Genomic DNA, 14974 nt, shown 5'->3' with positions numbered 1-14974 from the left:
TCCTTGTGTGTTCAATCACACTTGGCCAATAAAAGAATTCTATTCTGTTCTACTCTACTCTACTCTACTCTACTCCACTCCACTCCACTCCATTCCACTATACTCTATTCTCTAAAATATATTTGGAAATCTGCCAGAGTTTTCCTATTAAAACAAACATTGTTAAAATTACCAATGGTGACTTGTTGAAATGACATAAAGGTCATTCCATCATATCATTTTTATTTCATTTATCTATCGAATTTGTAAACAGCTCATCTCCCTCATAGAGGGAACCTAGGCAGCACACAAATCGAATGTTAAAAACGTAAAAAAGTGACTACAGAAATTTAAAATACAGGCAAGGACAGTTCAGCCTAATGCAGGTGGTCCTTGAGTCCCGCACATTCGTTCAGTGACTGTTCAGATTTACAACTGTGCTGAAAGAAGGAACTTATAGCTGGGCCTGGAAGTTCAGTAAGACTTTCTGATAAGTAAGTTTGAATAACGAAGGAAGAACTTTGGGAAACACTGCTGTAAAGGATGAAGACATAATTTAGTTGAATATTTCCTGTACATTTCATGATGTACCTGTATCCCAGTAAATCAGTTAAAACAGTTTTCAGTGGTTAAAGTGGCCTCTTTCTTCTCCTAACAAAATACCGTCTAGCTTCCAATGACTTTATATTCTTGAAAAACAGAGGAGAAACCTGAAAGAGCAGCCAATCTAAAAGAGGATTAATAAACTATGTTTACAACTTTGCTCTACAAAAAAAAACCAACCTTGAGCCAAACCAGGAAAATAAATAAATAAATCTAATAGGGCAGCTGTCTTAAATAAAAGACAGTCCTTTGCATAGGGCCACTGTGTAGTTGAGCTTGACACCTGCCTTATATTTTCCACTTTGAAATCAACCATATTCTAAAACCATCCTAAAAGTCTCAGCCAGCTCAGAAAGTTTAAGGCCAGGACTATACATGTGTGTGTGTGTGGAAGTTTTCATTTTGTGTTTTGAATAGCAAATTGTTGTGTTCTAAAAAGGGGGCCTTCTTTCATTTGCTTTATGACTTTTATTTGTGGAACCAGGGTTATTTTTAAGATCGGTTTCAGCCCACATATTAAAAATTCCCCTTGCTTTCACTAAGGGCTATTTTCTGAAATATTAGTCACCAGGCCAATATTTTGGCAGGCGTATAATTGCAAACAGATGTTTGCAGAAAGCTCTTCCTTAAATGCTGTCATTAGGATTAGATTCATTAGATGCGCTCCTTAATTGCTGTTTGAACATTATAGGACCTTCCTAGAAGAGTGGATCAAAGCATCTGCAATTTTTACATAAAGATCATGTTACTATGGGGTGAAATGTTAATCCTATTGGGTGAGCTATTCGTGACCTGAACTGCAGTGCCACATTAACTGCATTAGCCATTTTCACCTGGGTGCCATTGGGAGTTCCTACCATGTTCCCAATTGGACATGGTCTACTCCCCATCCCATTTTTAGGGGTGCAGTGACCTCCCGACCTCAAGCTATCACTGCTGTATCTGCCAGACCAGCTTGGTCTCCATAGGTGCCCTTCAGTAACTCATCTCAAAAACTTTGCATTTGCAGATGGGAGGAGGAAAACCATGCAAGTTCTCAGGAGCCCATCTAGAGAATTTACTACAGAAGAGGTCAAGTGGATTTAGAAGGCACCGTTTAGTTTCTTTTATGATAGATAGTAATATCGGGGAAAGCTTAATGCTGCTCTACTAGACAAATAGGCTTTTTGAAATCAGCAGTGACATACTTTCTAATTTGTAAGGTATCCCTCAGGAAAAAAAAAAGGCTGAGTGTTTTTCATTGCTTATTTTGAAACATTGGTAATATTTTCTTTAGTGTTAACTTTTGTAGTGACTTTTTGGGGGAAACTGTATCTCAGCAGTAAACATACAATGACATTTCTCTTCCTATATCACCCGCTGAATTCCAGAATGAATGAAGAACAGATTGCTACTGTTTGTTTGTCTGTCCTAAGAGCGCTGTCCTACCTTCACAATCAAGGAGTAATTCACAGGGATATAAAGAGTGACTCTATACTTCTCACTAGTGATGGGCGAGTAAGTATTTGTCATTTTTTTCTGGCCTTGATTTTTTTTTGTTTTATTTTTAATTGGGACCACTGTCAAAGTTCAGATGACTTCGGTAACATGTGAACTACCTGTCCATGAAATTTACCCTGCTTGCCTGCAGCTTTCATCATTTACCCAGAGACATGGGGAAATTTGTTCAGCCTGAATTTATATATGAACTGCCCTGGTTCATATCAGTCTGTGAGTCAAAATCCTGACAATTCAGACCGTTGCATTGGGATTTCCACTAAAAGAAACAAACAAATGTGCTTATCGCAGACAAATAAATCATGTTAGAAACATCGAACATGTAAAAACCAAGAAAAATCAAGACAAAGATACATAAATTAGGAGACTTGCTTTATTATTATTTTGTGTAGTGGAGAGATTTGCTGAAAAGCATGCATGCAGATTTTCATAACGGTTTCATTATTTTTGCAAGATTTGCCAAGTGTTGCAGTAATGCACCAACGCAAATGCCCTACCAAATAAAATAAATAAAATATAATAAAAACTGAGTAAAATCAAAATGGACAGATTCATCTATTCTGATTTGCAAATTGCACATATTCAGGGAGGATATTAAACTTACATCAAAAAGAAAGGAATACCATTTTGAATGCTTTTTGGCTGGTTTCCCATGATCTTTGCTCAATAATATGCACACAATGCCTCATTATGTTCATTGTCTGCGGCGTACATTTTGTCGTGAACAGTGTTATAATCATCTGATTCTACCGCCCCCACCACTTTAAAACCATCTTTTCTATATTTCAAGAGGCAAAAGATGGGCAAAAGTTTCCTCTGCTTCTCAATAAAGGGAAATTGATCTGGCATTCAAAAATATCCATTGTTTTGCTTCCCTTTCATGGTATAAAAAGAACCTTTGTTTATTCCGTGGATGGCTGGGCTATGGTTTTATAAATAGTAACAATCATTTCTAATTTTTATTTGATTGATGTTGAATTAAGAAGCAGCAAAAAAGGCATGAAAAGTAATGCCAAAATAAGATAAACAGTGCCACAAATAAAATGTGAGGCACCATTCGTACAAACATTTAGAAAGCTTCCTTATTAATTATTTTGATAGCTCCCTGTTCTGATCTCAGACTGCATCCTGACATGATAAATGAGCTGCTAATCTGATCTAATCCACTTTAGTCCCATGACTCAAGGCTCAATCATTATTCTGCTTCAGGCACAGGAAAGGGTGGGGGGGGTATCTTGATTGTTTTTGCCCTGAGTTAATACAGGGAACCTTTTCATTCGTTTCAAGTATGAACCAAGCAAACTTGTTCTATATGTATTAATTGATGGCATTTAAAGACATCATCTCTCCCCCTCAAACAAAGAATACAAGAAATTGAGGAAATCTCACACATATTTTTATACTGCTAGTTAGAGACGGTTTTTATCCTCTTGATATTATTACAATAAACTGTTTGAAAGTTGGTTGAAGCTAGTAGCAGTTCATAGTAATAAACAAGAACATTTTTATTAAGGTTGCATTCTAGTTTATGTTTGCATTTCTCAGTTTCTGTTTCATTAATCAATTTGCAGTTTTCTGAATTTTGTGAGACAGTTCTGTTAAAACTACTAACTCTAGGAGCATGCAATTTGAAACCTCTACGTTGTGCATGGAAAGGAACAGCAGGAAACATCCTGTCAAAATAATTATTTCCACAAACTAGAGAAAAAGTTCCCTTAGTAAGAAGAGTAAATAAGAGGTAGGCAAGACAATGCTTTCGTTGTGATCAGCTGAAAAACAATTAAGTTTATCATCAGGCAGAAAGTATTGAAATTGTAAAAAAATAATATAATTAAATTGGATGGGGAACTTACTGCCTAACAACTTTTATCATCTTCACCCAATTCCATTTGGCTCTTAGTGAATTGCTCTCTGAATACCTCACTGCTATTGGCCTTGAAATATTAGTCCTAAAGTAGTCTTCTGGCAAGTGCTTCCTATTCTGCTTGGTAGAGGAAGCACAGAGAGTAGAAGAAAGAATATCCTTTTCATCACTGAAAATTTCTCCAGGTGATACTTTTGTTCCATTAATTACTAGTGGCCACTGCATCTAGCATTGGCCAACAATTCCAGTTGATACCAAGTTTCTGTCCTACATTGGAAAATGGGTTCCCCATCTGAATATGTTAAAACAATCCAAATTAGGGATCTGTTCAACAAATGGGAATAATATTCACTATCCACTTGTTTAATTCTGCACTGCATGATGTGTTATTTATCATTCAGATAAAGCTGTCAGACTTCGGATTCTGTGCCCAAGTTTCAAAAGATGTTCCAAAAAGAAAGTCACTTGTCGGAACCCCATACTGGATGGCCCCTGAAGTGATTTCAAGATTGCCTTATGGAACTGAAGTAAGCAAAATGATGCTCTTGCTCCATTCAGCAACATAGGTTATCTTTGGAAAACAATAATCTCCTTTTACATATTTATTTGTTCAAAGCAATTCAGCTTGAACATATTTCTTCCAGTCTGGATCCAGACAGGGATATATTACTGAGTTGGATTTGATTACACAATGGCCTTTGGCGGGCTCAGGATGGAGGTAATGGTACTGGCACTTAAGACTTATATACCACTTTACAGTGCTTCACAGCCCTCTCTAAGTGGTTTACAGAGTCAACATATTGCCCCCAACAACAATCTGGGTCGTCGTTTTACCCACTTCAGAAGGATGGAAGGCTGAGTCAACCTTGAGCCTGGTGAGATTGGAACTGCCAAATTGCAGGCAGCTGCCAGTCAGCAGAAGTAGCCTGCAGTACTCCACTCTAACCGCTCTGCCACCATTGCTCATATCATGCATTCATCCTGGCCCCTTTTTGACCTGTTGGTGCACTATCATCAACCAGGGTATCTTTCTGGATTGGTTCAGGGAGTTATGAGCAGGAGGCATGGTGTTATAGAACTTCCCTTCCTCCTCCCAGGCTTGGGTTGGATGAGATGGGTCTAGAAATGGAAATGGACCATCTGGACTTAATCCAGGATGCAGTGCAGGGATAGTTATTTCATATGTAACTTTATGACTCTTACAATTCCGCAAGAAAGACAATGAAAACCTGATTCTTTCCTTGGTGACTTGAATCAGGATGATTGGAGTTCTTGTCCAGAGAAGCACAACAAATTTGTGCTCCCTGATTGGCAATTAATGATAGTTTCTTGGTTTTTTTTGCTACTAATTGCTAACATTATGTTTGGTTTATTGTACATCATCCAGAGTTTGAACAGCCATATAAATGCTATAAATAAATGAAAAACAAATAAGAAATAGTCTCTTTGAGCAGTTCCCATAAAATTGATAAAAATAAGATTGTCCCTCTCTTCAAATATTATGTTTAATTTGGTTACTGAATTAATCATTTTCTGGCTTCATATAATACATCAATCCATAAGGAAACAAGTGGGGCTGAATTGCGTACTCACATTAATGCACACAAACAGTGAACGAAGTTAAGGCTCACCAGGTTTATTAAGCATTATATTTGAGTACATTTGCTAGGTCTTTATGTGACCAGGGTTTGCATGTTACATGAGCATAGTCACTGAACAACATCACACAAAAGAAAAAAAAAAGGGCAGCTTAAGAGAAACAGTGAATCAAGCAAATAGCCCTCAAAATTGCATAATAATTTTTAAAATGAAAACTTTTGAAGAAAGAAAAAGTTGATTATCCTGGTTTGCTAAGATAAGAAGTGCTTCTCTGTTGCAACCTGATATAACGGTTGTTTTCAGGTGATTGTTGAAGAAGTGCAGGATCTGGTCCAGAACATTAGTTATAAGAAGAGCTGTAGTGAGCCCTTTTCCATCTCTTTCTGTGTTGCACTTTTGGGCCCATTCTGAGTTCTCAAAACAGATGAGGTAATTAGACATTGAGCGTAACAGGACACATTTCAATCTTGCCGCAAAGGAAGTATTTTGTGAACTTATGATCTGTGCTATCACTGCAGTGTCCCACAACTGCTATCACTGTTGTATGACAATCATTGCAAAAAAAAAAAAAAAGACTCAAAAATATTGTCAAAAAGACCATCGTTGCAAAAAAGACTCATACTATTTTCCATTGCATTTTACTCCATATTCCCTGGGAATAGACCCTGCATGGAAAAAAAAATACACTGCTCAAAAAAATAAAGGGAACACTTAAACAACACAGTGTAACTCCAAGTCAATCACACTTCTGTGAAATCAAACTGTCCACTTAGGTAGCAACACTGATTGACAATCAATTTCACATGCTGTTGTGCAAATGGAATAGACAACAGGTGGAAAGCATAGGCAGTTAGCAAGACTTCCCCAATAAAGGAGTGGTTCTGCAGGTGGTGACCACAGACCACTTCTCAGTTCCTATGCTTTCTGGCTGATGGTTTGGTCACTTTTGAATGCTGGCGGTGGTTTCACTTTAGTGGTAGCATGAGACGGAGTCTACAACCCACACAAGTGGCTCAGGTAGTGCAGCTTATCCAGGATGGCACATCAGTGTGAGCTGTGGCAAGAAGGTTTGCTATGTCTGTCAGCGTAGTGTCCAGAGCATGGAGGCACTACCAGGAGACAGGCCAGTACATCAGGAGACGTGGAGGAGGCTGTAGCAGGGCAACAACCCAGCATCAGGACCGCTACCTCTGCCTTTGTGCAAGGAGGGACAGGAGGAGCACTGCCAGAGTCCTGCAAAATGACCTCCAGCGGGCCACAAATGTGCATGTGGCTGCTCAAATGGTCAGAAACAGACTCCATGAGGGTGGTATGAGGGCCCGATGTCCACAGGTGGGGGTTGTGCTTACAGCCCAACACTGTGCAGGACATTTGGCATTTGCCAGAGAACACCAAGATTGGCAAATTCACCACTGGCCCCCTGTGCTCTTCACAGATGAAAGCAGGTTCAACTGAGCACATGTGACAGATGTTACAGGGTCTGGAGACACTGTGAAGAACATTCTGCTGCCTGCAACTTCCTCCAGCATGACCGGTTTGGCAGTGGGTCAGTAACGGTGTGGGGTGGCATTTCTTTAGGGGACCGCTCAGCCCTCCATGTGCTTGCCAGAGGTAGCCTGACTGCCATTAGGTACCCAGATAAGATCCTCAGACCCCTTGTGAGACCATATGCTAGTGCGGTTGGCCCTGGGTTCCTCCTAATGCAAGACAATGCTAGACCTCATGTGGCTGGAGTGTGTCAGCAGTTCCTGCAAGATGAAGGCATTGATGCTATGGACTGGCCCACCTGTTCCCCAGACCTGAATCCAGTTGAGCACATCTGGGACATCATGTCTCGCTCCATCCACCAACGCCACGTTGCACTACAGACTGTCCAGGAGTTGGGGGATGCTTCAGTCCAGGTGTGGGAGGAGATCCCTCAAGAGACCATCCGCCACCTCATCGGGAGCATGCCCAGGCCTTGTAGGGAGGTCATACAGGCACGTGGAGGCCACACACACTACTGAGCCTCATTTTGACTTGTTTTAAGGACATCACATCAAAGTTGGATCAGCCTGTCGTGGTTTTTTTCCACTTTAATTTTGAGTGTAACTCCAAATCCAGACCTCCATGGGTTGCTAAATTTGATTTCCATTGATAATTTTTGTGTGATTTTGTTGTCAGCACATTGAACTATGTAATGAACAAAATATTTAATAAGAATATGTCATTCATTCAGATCTAGGATGTCTTATTTTTGTGTTCCCTTTATTTTTTTTTGAGCAGTGTAGAAATTGCAAGTGCCTGTGTTTAACTTTAGCTTTACTAGTTTCTGAGTGGTATTTTACATGCAACTAATTCTAGATCGGACCCATTGTCAGTAAGAGCAGCTTACAGAAAGTAATTAACCATACTCTCTGTGGTTCATTGAGAGTTGTCCATCATTGCTGTTCCATTAAATTATTTGCAATGGTAGTTTAGTTTGCTGGGGAGGGGTGAGCTCCTGAATTCCGTTGTTGATATGCTTATCTTATGAAGATTCCAGTAAAGTATTGTTAGGCAGAACATAATCAGAAAAACTTCTAAATCCATTATGGCAAGTCCGTATTATCTAGAACAGCCAGACTATCTTAACATAAGCAGTCAACGAAATATTCTAATTAGTAGGATTAGCCGACTTGGACTGCAAACCCACCTAACTTCTAGGTAGCAGCAAGGAGTTACCATTTTCTGTAGCTAGTGGTTGCCAGGACCTTTGCACCTGAAATCTGAGCTTCCTGCTAATTATGGTAATTGCAGTAGCATTTAGACTTACATACTGCTTCACAGTGCTTTGCAGCCCCCACTAAGGGTTTATAGCGTCAGCATATTGCTCCCAACAATCTGGGTCCTCATTTTACTGACCTCAGAAGGATGGAAGGCTGAGTCAACCTTGAGCCAGTGAGCCTCTGGCAGTCAGCAGCCAGCAGAATTAGCTTGCAATACTGCATTCTAACCACTGCGCCATCACAGCTCCTATGCTCCATCTAGAACGATGTTGGCCTTTGTTACCATAGAAATACTTTCCAATACCAAGCTCATTCAAACAGGGTTTTTAAAGTAATATTTTGGTAGAAAATGTTTTTAGGTGAGAACAGCAAGGCAATGTTAGCTACTGAAGTTAAACTTATGGCCAATTTGAAATCAGATGTGTGTTGCCAGCATCTTAAGGCAGACTGCTGCAATGCCAACCACAAATGACCTCTTTAAAAAACAAAACAAATAGGGTAAAATGACAAGCTGGATTAAACATTTGTTTAAGGGTATGTTTTTAATGTAGCTTATTTGCACTGTAATCGGTTCTATGTTGCAGGTGGACATCTGGTCTCTTGGCATCATGGTGATAGAAATGATAGATGGGGAACCGCCTTATTTCAACGAGCCACCTCTCCAGGCCATGCGTAGAATCCGAGACAATGTACCACCAAGAGTGAAGGACCTACACAAGGTGGGGATGCTCACCTTTCTTGTGCTTATCATTCTTCCTGTGCTTATCATTCTTCTCCAGCATCTTAGCTGAAATAGGTCCTGAACCTGAGACCCTAGAACAGCACCTAACCCCAAACTCACTGTTTATATTCCCAGAAGTACCTCAACATGTAGACAACCAAGAAGACTGTTTCAAGCAAACAGGATGAGATGGTGCCAGTTTCCTTTCTCCCCATGCACAAGATTATGCGAGCCCATTTAGCTGTCTAAGTGTAGGCTTAAACTCAATTTAATATCTGCATTAATTTATATTTCAGTAGGATATTTACGTAGAATGTTCTAAGCAGAAACAGTTGGTATAAGTGCATTTCTCCTTCTATTTAGCCATCACTCTTCTTCTACATTGTCTAAAAAAAGGTGAACTATATGTAGCCTTCAATTCTGTTAGCCATGCAGAACAGAAGGGTTTTGCACCGATATACTGTAGTTATACCTTATATTCCCCGTTGTCATGTTGTTTATTGATACAGAAAACGAATAATTTTTATACATAGAACTGTGTCATCCCTGATAAAGAATGTGTGCATGAATACTTCCCCCCACAATAGCATCCTTTGAATTAATAGTAAATCCCCAAGAGGGTATAATTAAATAATAAAACCATACAAAAAAGAAAGTTAAAAATGTCAGAAATATCAATCACAGGCATTACATAAAACGGCAACAGCAGCAGCAACTACTACAGAAAAATACACCAATGATTAATGCAGCATAGATTCAATTCAAAACTTGGGGGAACAGATAGGTCTTCTGCTGGGACCAGCGATGTTTCTCCCCATATAAATCATTGTCATGGTGTGATTGAGAGCAAGGGAATTATGTGTTAAATCAGTGGTCGGCTGAGTAAAAGAGGCAAATAGTTATTATTCTCAGCCAAAGCTACTCCGAAACAACCAGAAACGAAGGCAGGCAGGCAGGCAGAACAGAGCACTGGATTGAACTGCGGGCGGCAGGGTGGGGGTGAACGGGTGCTTCGGAGGAGCTGCGCCGACAGGAAAAGCCACCCTGCCGGCTTCTTTGAAGCAGTTTCTTCCTGGGCTGGTGGAGGAGCGAGAGAGCGACTGAGAGAGGAACGAGGCGGGAGGAAACCGAAGCCGCTGAGCCGGAGAGCAGGACAGGCTTTGGTTGCTTCCTCCCTCCCCTTCTTTCATTTGTGTCCTTGATCCCTGATCCCAGCAGCATTCACCGAAGGCGAAGAAAGCCGCCATTTTTATTTTATTTTTATTTTCTTTGCGGCCCGGTACCAAATGATCCATGGATTGGTACCGGTCTGCGGCCCGGTGGTTGGGGACCCCTGTGTTAAATGAAAGACCTTTGAAAGCTGCGTTTGGTCTGCGAGCCCCACATCTTCTGAGGTGTGTGGTTTAGATGTTAGCGGCCTCACAGTGTCGTTTGGTCTTTCCTAGGTTTCATCAGTTCTCCGTGGATTTTTAGACTTGATGCTGGTGAGGGAACCTTCACAGAGAGGATCAGCACAAGAACTCCTGAGGCACCCATTTCTGAAACTGGCTGGGCCTCCATCTTGCATTGTGCCTCTCATGAGGCAGTATCGGCACCACTAAATCCGGCTGCTTTTGTTCATTCGTTTATCTGTTTTCCAGGAAACTAGTGAAGCAATTGAGGTTGGGTGCTGCCAAATCAGCAGCAAGTGGTAGCGATCCGGTAAGAAATATGCCACTGTTGACATGGCTCAGCACACCGTGAAGGAGTCACAGAGAAGATGTAACTTGACTAATTCCTGACACGTCGACTGTTAGTACTCCTGGGTGAAATGCACCATGGTTGGGATTTTTGGGGTCTGAGTCAGAACAGGAGGATATGATTTTAAACCATCCCGTTTGAGGTGAGGCAGCGGGGAACTTTCAGCATTACCCCAATGGAAGGCCAAACTTTTATTGCAGGTCAAAGGAGAACAACACTTCTGCTTCAAAAGAGACACTTTTTATCTGAATTTAAAAACAAAAATGAAAAAACAACCCAAGAAGCACTTTTTATCTCGGTTATAGCAGTGTGATGTATTTTGAAATGAATTTGTAATTTTCTGTACATTGCTTTTGATAATTTATGTACTTTGGTGTCATAGTTGCTAGTGGAGGTGATCGGTATTACTTAGCAAGTATTAGAGCGAGAGCTTTCTGACTTTTTTTAATCTCTTTTGAAGAGATACAAACATACATGCACACGCACACACGTGCAGCTTGGAATGTTGATTAGATTTGCTTATCTGTGCCAGGCAAACATGGCTTCATTTTGCAAATGTTCAAATTGCTGGCCAATGCTGTATTCCCCCCAGAAAGAATTTCAAGGTTCCAGTGTTGTTTTGAAGCAATAAGCACCTGGAAAAATCTATTCATGCTTATGGAAAAGGTTGTGTCACAATTCTGCATTCAGCGGATGAAAGTATCACATCTTTTGTGGTGGTAAGCATGTGATCAGTTAAGAGCAACAGAGGAGAAATCTGCTGATCAAGAAGAAATTTAGCTGGCTACCAATCACTGACATTCCCGGCTATGTACATTAAAATTACAACAAGTCAGTGAAAGATCTAGCAGTCATATTCACACTTGTTAAGCTTGCTGGTATTAAATCTTTGTGAATTAGTTAGTTATGTGACACCAACCCACTTGATTAGATTATGAGTCCATAGGCTTAAAAAAGGGGGTTAGTTAATGAACCAGGTTACGTGTGTTGTGTTAGTGCAACCTATACGGAGTGACGTGTCCCATAGAGACCTATCTGATCTGGATCCAAAGTTATGGGACTTGTATTCCAGCAATGGATCCAGCCAGAGCTAACATTGGATGGTGCCAGATTGAAAATGAGACCAGTTTGGAAAGCAGACCAGTGTGTATGGTGCTAGATTGGGTAGCTTACTCCATATTGACTTGAGCTGAGGGGTTATGCTTCCATCTGAATTCCAGCAGCCCTTCCTTGTCCTGTGTTTATAAGTTGCCACCATGATTCATCATGTATCTGGGTGCCCATCCTGGATCTGGGCCACAGCACTAACATCTTCCCTGCTGTCCGCAAACAGTGGCTTCATGACCAGTACTTCCTTGTACCATCACACCACCCAAATGAAGTGCCTGGAACCACTGGTCTTTCTTTCCCTCTCCATACATTCTCTTTTTTCCCTTGTCCTTGTGGACTAACACCATGTCCTGTGACTTAAGGTCATCAAAGCAAATGCAGCTGCCATTGCACACTACTGAAAAGCCAGTATCTTCATCCATCTTTGGATAGGGTTGGAATCTTTCTTAAACTGGGACATTCCAAGGAGCTGCTGCCTGTCATCGTAGCCACTCTTTAAGCTAGGCAGACCAAGGGTCTGACCCACATTCACATATCCTCGGAGGCTTTGCACACTCCCTAGTTTAGGCTACTGAATGAAGGAAGTTGTATAGCACAGAGCAGACTTTCATCACGTTGCATCACCCGCACTGCCCAATGTTGTGAACTTCCCACAAGTTGTAACCACATAAGCTGGAATTGAGCAGCAACCATAGTTCAGCAGACACTTGGGGGTGTTGCACACACAACAATGCTGGTTTTGAGTCTCCTTTTCTAGCTTCACATGTGACAGACACCCACTCAAGGCACCTGCGGGCAAGAGAATTTCTGCTTAGTCTTAGCAACATGGATATTGCTTCGTTTGACTCCGTGCCAAGTCCAATGCCTCCCGTTTGTCTTCATTATTTTTATTTAGGCTTTAGAAGTCAACCACTAAGTGGGTGTTTTCTGAGTTTAAATCAAAAGTGTTGTAAAATTTGGTTAATGTGTTTTGCCATACAGGAGAAAAAGCTGTCTAAACCCCTTTGAAATGTTAATTCAGCAATGGCAACTACAATTAATCTTAGGTTGCTTGTTTGGTAGATTTGCATGTTTACCATAGGCCTGGAGAGATTTGCCTTTATTAAGTGCTCCATAATTATTTCAGTCAGTGGGAGGGGGTTATTTATTTATTCATTATGTATAACTTGAAAGCCATGTCTTTTCTAACTTGGATTTTGCTTTTCGTTTTGGGTTATTTTCACCTGATTTCACTTGAAGAAAACTGATCCTAAAACTAATGTCTCTGGATAGAGCATTTTGCATTGTGGTGGGCTTTAATTTTATCAGTAAGTTGGTTGATACCTATTATAATAAAAGAGAAGCCAACCCAAAAGTTAGAAAGTTGCTGATTTGTGAATGAGTTGTTAATGAAGAAGATATGTATTTTTTTCCCATTCTATATATCACTTTTTTTGAAAATTCAGGTTGGAACCCCACATTACATTGTACACATTGATACGCCACCTTTCTTTGAACGTGCATTCGGTCCCAAGCTCTTTCATTAAGAGGTGCATAGAATTAAGGCATTAGTACATGTTGATTTGGGGGGCATTTTGTTTCCCACAGCCACCTTTTGATGGGAGGAGGCAAAGAAAGGAGGTTTGTCATCATGCAAAAAGAATGGTATTGCATGGTACAGTAGAGAGGATTGGGGTTTTCCTCTGCGGGTGGAGTGGAGTCTGTTTTAAGAGGGAAGCCATTTTAAGGTTTATACAAATTATCATTTCATTCCCATTAAAAATGGTGCGACTACATGGTGGCGCAGTATTGCAGGCTAATTCTGCCGACTGCCAGTAGTTCAATCCTGACTGGCTCAAAGTCGACTCAGCCTTCCATCCTTCTGATATGGGTAAAGCGAGGACCCAGACTGTTGGGGGCAATATGCGGACTCTGTAAATCTCTTAGTGAGAGCTGTAAAGCAATATGAGGTAATATATATATATATATATATATATATATATATATATATATATGTCTAAGTGCTATTGCTAATTATATTTATTTACACACACATACAATGTACAGGTTACCCAACTTTCTACTAATTTTGTTGTACTAGGATTTCATGAACAATAGGTGCTACATAAGGTCCTGCAATTTTGTGTTGCCCATCTTTAGGTAATTTTCAAAAAGCTATTCTGAAGAATATGGTTTATAATCAGGGTTGATAACCCCATAGATGATGCTGGGATTGGCTACCGGTAGAAGCAATCGTGAAGGGGCAGCGGTTACAGTTATATGCATCATGCCACCTATTGTTAAACCTTCTTCGGAGAGCTTAGTGTCCCAAATGTGGCAGGTGATGATGACTCATTGGCAGTGTTGAAATAAGATTTGGGTATATTGCTTTGCTGTAAATTCATAATAAATTGCATCTTACTAATTATTCAGATTGTTTACATAGAAAGCTTGCACGCTGTGATAAGTCAAGATTTCTGACCATGGCTTGTTGAATAAGCCATACTCATTTTCCCATCTAGTATTAGGACACCACCTTTTTCAGGCTGTGAACAACATTTACTTTGAATGGTTCAATAAGGATAGCGCACCTCAAAATCAACATGCCCTTAAACCAGATACTAAGTGATTTAATGCAATGTTAAATACTGTTAATTGTTTCTCAATTATTTGGTATAGTTTTCTTTTCATGTATTTGCTGGAAATATAGAAGGGCTCTGGACTTCTGTTGCCCAAGTTGAGAAGGGCACGTGGTATTTGAGCCATGGATTATGCATCCACATGCCCAGATATCAGAACTGGGATGCAAATGTTAATTTAAAATGACCACAAGATGGCAGCAAAGGCCTAAAGAAAACACTGATATCTAGTGGTCATTCAAAGCTTTACAGAATTTATCTGCTGAATATAACTCCACATTGGTAACAGGAAGGGCATCCGACCAGTAATCACTCAGCTCCATTCAGTTGCTCAGACTCCACCCGGCAAGGGATTATGGGCTCGTTAAAAGAAGAAAGAAAAGATTCAAAGCTTTACAGGCCAGATACAATGGTGGACAAACTATAGTGGCAGTCACTCATAATACTAAACCAACCCAGCATTAAGGATTGATGCCTTAAATCGGGGATCAAGGTC

The 14974-nt window shown here is 40.4% G+C and overlaps 1 protein-coding gene across 4 annotated transcripts in view; it reads left to right on the top strand.

Annotated features, from left to right (window-relative positions):
- PAK5 (p21 (RAC1) activated kinase 5) overlaps positions 1-13222 on the top strand; it is a 126815-nt gene extending 113593 nt beyond the window's left edge. For 3 of the 4 annotated variants that reach the window (XM_026710345.2, XM_087919060.1, XM_087919066.1), the window contains 4 exons: positions 1953-2079; positions 4345-4470; positions 8874-9008; positions 10456-13222. In XM_026710345.2, coding sequence (XP_026566130.1) covers positions 1953-2079; positions 4345-4470; positions 8874-9008; positions 10456-10611 — 544 coding nt within the window. In that variant the 3' untranslated portion in view covers positions 10612-13222. The remainder of the gene's footprint in view (positions 1-1952; positions 2080-4344; positions 4471-8873; positions 9009-10455) is intronic. The other variant, XM_087919065.1, reaches the window with a different exon arrangement.
- Positions 13223-14974: the final 1752 nt, after the last annotated feature.

This window comes from Pseudonaja textilis, chromosome 1 (assembly GCF_049901715.1).
Source record: "Pseudonaja textilis isolate UNSWEBS1 chromosome 1, rPseTex1.2, whole genome shotgun sequence".
NCBI classification, from domain to species: Eukaryota; Metazoa; Chordata; class Lepidosauria; order Squamata; family Elapidae; genus Pseudonaja; species Pseudonaja textilis.
This window is presented reverse-complemented; position numbering and strand designations above follow the sequence as displayed.